The sequence below is a fragment of the Liolophura sinensis genome, chromosome 6 (assembly GCF_032854445.1).
Source record: "Liolophura sinensis isolate JHLJ2023 chromosome 6, CUHK_Ljap_v2, whole genome shotgun sequence".
NCBI classification, from domain to species: domain Eukaryota; kingdom Metazoa; phylum Mollusca; class Polyplacophora; order Chitonida; family Chitonidae; genus Liolophura; species Liolophura sinensis.
The window spans coordinates 17,842,506-17,851,191 of NC_088300.1; the positions used below are offsets into that span (position 1 = coordinate 17,842,506).

The 8,686-nt window shown below is 39.0% G+C and overlaps 1 protein-coding gene across 1 annotated transcript; it reads left to right on the forward strand.

Annotated features, from left to right (window-relative positions):
• The first annotated feature begins 335 nt into the window (after positions 1-335).
• On the forward strand, positions 336-7,845 carry LOC135466426 (dynein axonemal assembly factor 10-like). Its single transcript, XM_064743883.1, has 8 exons — positions 336-608; positions 1,472-1,572; positions 1,712-1,842; positions 2,666-2,767; positions 3,395-3,510; positions 3,842-3,976; positions 4,194-4,291; positions 4,566-7,845. Exons 1-8 carry the CDS (start codon positions 435-437, stop codon positions 4,771-4,773), a joined length of 1,065 nt encoding a protein of 354 aa, XP_064599953.1. The 5' UTR covers positions 336-434; the 3' UTR covers positions 4,774-7,845.
• Positions 7,846-8,686: the final 841 nt, after the last annotated feature.

An 8,686-nucleotide genomic window follows, 5' to 3' on the forward strand; every position in this document is an offset into this window, starting at 1 on the left:
ATGTCCCGCACGCACTTACTTAGGCCTACCTAGCTATGACATACCGTATTAAGTCTACATTGACACTTACATCGAACGTTAGTTTAAATTGTATAACACATAAAGTAATTAGTAAATCCCGTTTAATGCTAACCCAATGCTAATTTAAAACACAACACTGCAATTCTGTTACACCAGACTGAGACAATTAAATTATTTTTGAAACACCGCCTAATGCTTCGCTTCTGGGGCATAAATTGACCAACCCTAGTACCCAGTTGTCTCCCCTAGCAAAAAGTCTCCTCCATTTGGAGGAAAGAAGATCGGCGATCTGTCATGGCCCGCATGGACTTGTTGATATCCGTCTGTCGTTTTGGAAACGCAGAAGTCTCTCGAAGACCTCAAGACATTTGACCGACAGGCGAGCTTTCCAGCACAACCGAACAGAGGGGAAAATGGATAAACCACAGATTATTTCCCATGTTATGAAAAGTTTAAATTTCACTCTATTTGATGTGAAATGGATTCCCTGCAGCGCAAAATTTGTCGTACTCGGTAACCATCCGAGAGGAACAGGGGCTTTGAACGTTTACGAACTCTCCCATGCGGATTTGAAATCTGTGCTGGAGGTAATGTAATAATTATATGGGACACACGGTGTTAAGTTTTACAGGGTTCAAATTGTATTGGTAATTATATTGTAATGGTGAGTTCCAACCTCAAGGAAGGCGCTTCACTGCAGTCACGATTATACAACTACAGGTCCGGTCCTACAGCTGCATGAGTACAGTATGTAAAGAAGGATAAGGTGGGAAACACAATTTTTACAAATTTTAGAAATAAAGCATTTCTCCTGTGGGTTTACGCTCGTTTGTACTGTATGGTACACATATACACGTAGTAGTATGACCATACTTGTAGGATCGATCAAAACCCCTGCATTTCAAAATCATAGGAGGGGACTGCAGGTTTACAAAGAGATATTCGACTGAAATACTGCTCTAAATGAATTAACTGCGCGAAAGTAACAATGGTAACCTATGAACAGTTTGAGATTGCTCTGAAGTTTGGCAGAATTGTGTTTTGCTCCGAGGGTCACTAAAGTATATTATCTTACTGAGCCTCCTCACACATGCTACCAGCTTCAGACTGGAAAGTTGTGCTCGCACCTTTCAGTTTAGCCTGGTTGTGGCTAAAACTGCGCTCTAAATGACACAGAATCACTAAGGAAGCCCATTCCATAATCATGTATTAATCCCCCATGTAGATTAAGGATTCACGCAGTTAAGTAAGAATACCAATATTTTCAACAATTTCCGATATTCATATGCCTTAACCGTTGAAGAGAAACTGACAGTAACTATAAAGAACCTATGGTATTGAAAAAAGCTTATTTAAACTGTCAGCTCAATTCAGAGTCTTTAAATATTTGTATTATAAATAACATGAAGTATAGATATTTTAAATTTTTTATTTTGGCTCCTCTTAACAGAAAGAAAAGTCAGCATCATTGAAATGTGGAACATTTGGTGCTTCTCCCCGAAGCAGTCATCATCTGGCAACTGGAGATTTTGAAGGCAAAATGCAAATATGGTTTGTAACACTCTGTTTTTGTTGATTCTTTGAGACTTATTATTCCTTAAGGTTTTAATTTTATTTCTGATATTTCATGGTTTGAGCGTATGATGGAGTTGCATTGCCACATTATCTTTGATGCATTTGCTGTTTGCAGGAACCTTGAGCAGCCAGAAGTACCTGTTTATTCTGTGAAGGGCCACAAGGAGATCATCAATGCCATAGATGGTGTTGGGGGTCTGGGAATCGGGGAGGGGGCGCCAGAGATTGTCTCAGGAAGCAGAGATGGTGCGTCCAAAAAACGGCTATACTGCTAAAATAAGAAAATTTTCACAGAATTGAAATTTTGAAAAAAAGAACCAGAAGAAGTACATAATAACAGGCTGCTTTATGCTTATGAGAGTTTTCCAGTATTTAATACCAGATATGTCACCTGAAGGCAATGTACAAAGAAAGGCAATATTTTATTTTGATAAGATTATTTATGTTTATCTGTGGAGGAGAATCCTTATGTTATAGAGAGATTTTTGTGTTTCCGAAAGGCTATTTACTTGGTAATTGGTCCACCCTTGGCTAACTTTCCTGCACCAGTGAAATTATCTTTGTATCATAACGAAGTAAGAGTATGTATCAACCCTTCGGTATTTATTGGAGCCCTAAAGATCAGATTCAACTATTGCACTAAAAGCAACACTCTTGCAAGAGCCAGTCAGTGGTTGTCTCTTGACAGTTGTGATTCAGTGCTCGAATCTAACTCCTGCTGGTTTGGCCACAGATTAAGCTAGCAGATTTCTATTAAAGGGTGATTGTTTCCCAGCCCATAAACCTCAACACTATTAATTAGATTTTTCCCCAGTTAAATAAATGAATTCAATGTGTATGTGTGTTGGGATCAGGGCAGATGTGCCTGAACCAAATAATGTAAAAATTTACGTGTATGTTCATTAAGTGAAAATGTGGGAGAGTGGAATAAATTATGTAACTCACCAACTTGTGTATGTTTTTAGGTTCAGTCAAACCATGTCTGAATTAATCAGTATATCCATGTAGTATCAGTACGCCTGTAAGGTCGTATGTATCTGAACATGAATGATGTGTCTGTGCTTTTTAGGATCAGTAAAGGTGTGGGATCCTCGTCAGAAGGATGAACCTGTGGCAACCATGGAACCAGGAGAAGGGGAAGCAAAAAGGGACTGTTGGGCTGTAGCTTTTGGTGAGTTAAAAGGGTGCACACCAAACACATATATGGTCTTCTCAGTCAACCTTGAATTATCAGTATACATGTATGCATTTACATGGATAGTCTTCTGAAAATGTTTAATTGAAGTATGTTACATGTATGTAGTAAAATTTTTTATTTACACTTGTCAGGTCCTATAAGTTTATAAACTAATTAATTCACTGAAGCAAATTTTTCTCCAATATTCTATTCTATAACGAATTCCCAGCGCTCAGCTTGGTACTATAAATGCATGTTATTTACCATATGGTACATTTGCAAATGTAAATTCTGGTCACATGAATTGGTTTTGTGATCTAATGTAATTTCGTACACTGATCTGTAAATAAGAAGTCATCAGGTTACTCCAAATGTGTAGCAAGTTCTTGATTTATTATAGGTTACATTTCATTGTGGATTCTTTCATATTTACCAAACCCATATCACAACAGAAAGTTGATGTGTATCAGACAGTAGCAGTTGATCCAATATGAATCCTGCATGTGTTACCCATTGACAGTCCTGTCTGACAACAGGTTGTATATTATTCAATCATCATGTTGCATTGTCTAATTATACTATGTTTTATGGTGTTGTCAAAATGTCTTTCTCAATATACAGGTCATGCCTACACACCACATGATCGCTGTGTCTGTGCAGGCTATGATAACGGAGACCTCAAGCTCTTTGACCTCAGAACCATGAAACTGCGCTGGGAAACCAATGTTAAAAATGGGGTGAGTCAGGAAACTGCAATTTCTAGTTACGCTATATTTCTGTAGGACCAACGCCATAGTTTCAGTTTTATTTTAGTTTTCGTTCATTAATGAGCAATTATACACTCACTTGTACTTAGAACCTAACAGGACCTCTTACAGGTAAGGAATGAATTGATATGATATAATGCCATGTCAACAGTATTTCAGTCATGTTGTAGCAATTTACTACCACAAGGGAAAATATGTTAGCCCCTAATAGTGTTCATCAAAATTTTGCAGAACACCATTTTCAGTTGTGTTGTTTTTCTGCTACATCATTCTTTGAATGTTTTCTTTTGTCTTTGAGTAGATCTGTGGTCTGGAATTTGACAGAAAAGACATCAACATGAACAAACTAGGGGTGACAACTCTTGAGGCCAAAATCCATGTTTATGACATGCGAACACAGCATCCACAGAAAGGCTTCAGTAGTGTCAGTGAAAAGGTAATGAACTTCTGTGGTTACTTCCTTCTGTTGTTTTGTATTCATAGCTATTAGAAATTCATTGTAAACAAGTTTGTAATCTGAGGTGGTGGGAAACAAATTCAGTGGTTTACTACAATATTATCAATGACTGGTCATACACAGTACATGTTTGGGATACACAGTATATGTACATGTACCAGATGGTACTAGACAGCCTTATCTCCCCTTGTTTAAGGCACACAAGTCAACAGTCTGGGGTATCCGTCACCTTCCACAGAACAGGGACATTGCCATGACGTTAGGGGGTTCTGGATCGGTCAATCTATGGAAATAGTAAGTATCCTAATGAACAGCACATCAGTTGTGCCCTAGTTGATAGTGTAATGTTTGACTTTGCACTGAAGCGAACTACTTGTGTAAAGGATGTTGTAATTGTTGTAAAATGTAATTTTGTTTTGAAAAAATCAAATAACTAAATAAAATTGGCAAGGCCTTACAAAATGATGGTTATAGACTACTGTTCTCTAGAGTTCGTCTGGTACATTCTTTCTGTGCTTTACCAGAGACTGTTTCCATTGTTTTGTACAAGTACATGTTATGTTTTCAGTTCATACCCATCCCAGCGTGTGACTACCGACAGTGAGGGGAAGGAAGTTGGTGTGGCCGGTAGCCTCTCCCTCCAGCAGAATGTCACTCTGTCCACACAGCCCATTAATGCATTTGACTGGAGTCCAGACAAACAGGGCTTGTGTGCCTGCACATCATTTGATCAGACAGTCAGAGTTCTCATAGTAACAGGACTTGGAAAAATCTGAACATAGCCTACACGAACATGTAACCAGTCGATCATTGATATTACCATCCCGGCAGTTAACCAGTAGTTCATCAATATCACAATCCAAGCTGTCATCCAGGAATTCCATGATACCACCATCCAACATATCAACCAGGACTTCACTGATATCACAATCCAAGCTGTCATCCAGGAATTCCATGGTACCACCATTCAACCTGTCAACCAGTAATTCATTGATATCACTACCCAAGGTGTTGTTCAGGAATTCCATGATACCACCATCCAACCTGTCAACCAGTGATTCATTGATGTCACAATCCAAGCTGTCGTCCAGGAATTCCATGATACCACCATCCAACCTGTCAACCAGTAATTCATTGATATCACTACCCAAGGTGTTATTCAGGAATTCCATGATACCACCATCCAACCTGTCAACCAGTGATTCACTGATGTCACAATCCAAGCTGTCGTCCAGGAATTCCATGGTACCACTATCCAACCTGTCAACCAATAATTCATTGATATCACTATCCAAGGTGTCGACTAGCGGTTCCATGATACTACCAGTAAGCAGTGAAACCAGAAGTTCATTTGTATTACCATGGCAGTGAATTAATTAGTGGTTATCTGATTCATGTAACTGATATATGCAGTCAGTCAGTACATCATTGATATCACATGCAAACAAACGTCCAGCCAGTCATATACTGGTATCACAATACATCTGTGAGTAATGTTTGTTATCATTACCCTTTATATCAAAGTGCCACCAATCAACTAGGATATCGTTAATATCACAGTACTGCTCCAAACCTGTCATTACAACAACTGATATGACTTAGCCACCATACATTACCAGATCATACCTGGTACAGAACTGCTGTAACTTTAGAACTGGTCAGTGCTAAACCAGGTATCATGTTAAAATTTGTAAACCAGCATTGATACGAATTAACTCCCGTTTTGATTGATATTACAACTTCTGCTATGAACACAGTCAGCTATTGAGATTATTATTGCTCTATGACCAATCAGCAGCAGATCATTAGAGACTGTTTCAAGTCTGGTCATAGTGAACAAAATAATAGTTCTGCTTGTCAAATGTGTATTTTGGTATTAAGCAACTACAGAAGCTCAGAAGACAAAGCTTGATCGCAAACCTAACACCATGAGGAAGCACCAGTTGAATAACAGCCTCCATAGAGACTTCTGAAATATTAGAATGCCCAGTACAGACATGATTGATATGGAAATACTGAATACGGACATGGTCAATACAGACATGATTGATATGGAAATGCTGAACACGGACATGGTCAATACAGACATGATTGATGTGGAAATGCTGAACACGGACATGGTCAATACAGACATGATTGATATGGAAATGCTGAGCACGGACATGGTCAATCCAGGCATGATTGATATGGAAATGCTGAACACGGACATGGTCAATCCAGACATGATTGATATGGAAATGCTGAACACGGACATGGTCAATACAGACATGATTGATATGGAAATGCTGAACACGGACATGGTCAATACAGACATGATTCATATGGAAATGCTGAACACGGACATGGTCAATACAGACATGATTGATATGGAAATGCTGAGCACGGACATGGTCAATACAGACATGATTCATATGGAAATGCTGAACACGGACATGGTCAATACAGACATGATTCATATGGAAATGCTGAACACGGACATGGTCAATACAGACATGATTCATATGGAAATGCTGAACACGGACAGAATACAGACATGATTCATATGGAAATGCTGAACACGGACATGGTCAATACAGACATAGTCAATACAGACATGATTGATATGGAAATGCTGAACACGGACATGGTCAATACAAAGATGATTGATGTGGAAATGTTGAACACGGATGTGGTCATTACAGACGTGGTCAATACAGACATGGAAGATGTCAAAGTGGTGAATACAGACATGTTAGATATCAAAGTCTTGGATGCAAACATGATAGATGCCAACATGGCCAATACAGACATGGTCAGTTTTACACTCTGTGTTCAGCCAAACCAAACATTAATGATGCATGCATATGTTTCATTGTGGGAAGTTTTCTAAAAGCTGGGAGTGGTATGTTGTCAACCATTGATTCATCATGTAATCAGCTGATAAACCAAAGAATTTGTGATACAGCTGAGCTATAGTCATTGCAAGCCCTCTGTGCTTGGAAGGGAAAAATGTTAAACCTTTTACGATTTACTAGACTGACAGCCAGTAAAGTCTGCAGTATATGTGATGAAAGTTGTCACTGTCAGCCCATTAATAATCATGTCCTTCATAAACCATAAACATCCATATGGTAATGGACAACACCCCTTACTGATGACCGCTATATCAGATTATTACCTCTCATACTCTGATCATCGTCAGTATCATTGCCTAGCATCACGCCTTCATAGAATACACTCATGCCTGATCTGCACGCATGATCTCCCTGTGTACATAACCTTCCTCAGCCTGTGTCCATCGGTGCTAACTTTCACATGTATATTTATTACCTTCCCTCCTGTTGTCCTTGTGACTGATTCTGCCACATTCCCCCACTGAATCTCAGTTGAAGTTGGTTTGATGGAGCATACTGGTGTTGAGCTTCAAAATTACCACCAAGATGTTCGCATTATGACCTTCATTATAATCAACTTTTTGAGCATTACAACAGCACTACCTTGTGTTTCTGACAATGAGCAGCTAAACTGAAGTATATATTTTCTTTGGAGGTTTCAAAATAAAGTAGTCTGTGTTATGAATATCCAACAAGTACTGTTATGTCAATGCCTAAGTCACACTGTGGTAATCTCAAGGCATTCCACCACCCTCCCTACCCTAAAATCCTAAAAAGTCTGCTCGGGATTAAGTACAAGAGTAGTGACCAAGCGTCTTGGTATGCACAACTGTGTGTCCTGTTATCTTCCACTATTTTCTCCCTTTTGGAGGCATTACTTCGTTAATGTTCTTTTTTCACCTTGCATTTCTAAATTATTGTGAATACTTGTTTTAAGACTGCGAAGTATTAAATATATTACTTTTAAATGTTGGAGTCACGTTTTATTGTACATTGATCTATTGTGTGATGTACATTAATTTAATTTGCTTTCTCAGTTAGATTTAATTGATCTCCCCTACTTTCAATGCTCATGTGGCAATCGCCAGTCACGGTGCTTTGTATTGTGTGGTCTTGCATGAAGTTTATTCAGTGAAGACCACATCACTGATATTCACTGATATGACATTTGATATACACGAAAGAGTTCGCCAGTAACTCATAAAGGTCGATGGTTTAATCTAGACTTGTCTACCCATGAGACTACGTATATGGCTTCCTCAAGAATATAGCCGTACGTCGTACTAAAATGTTGAGAAAATCGAACAGAGTCTTGGTGGGATCGTAGACGCTCTTACTAAGACATGGTTTTTAGTGAATCTTGACGCCACCAAACTGGAAAAGTACGTACGAACACTCAAGAATATACCCAAGAATATAGCATTCGTTTCATTACGGCCTTGACAAGAGCCAAACGACGCAGTATGGATTACTCCAGAATGATTCCAGTAAGTCCCGCTAAGGCAGGTCTGCAAGAAGTAAAAACTCAAGTTTCAAGAACTCACACAGTTCTAAACGAAAAAATATTAACCCCGACAATCATCGGCTCGAAAATTTCGATGAGTCAACATACATGTATACTCTGAGAGCAAGACAGAGCCATGGATCAGGCTGATACTGGTAGAAGAGTGGTGCTTATATAGCCAGCCCCATTAGGAAGTGGGGTAGGGGTGGGGTGTGCAGATTGAGAGCCGAGCCGTGTATTTCGCCTATCCTGTAATTGTGCCTAAATATGGTAAAGCATTGCGCCTAATCGTTTAACAACATTTAATAGTGT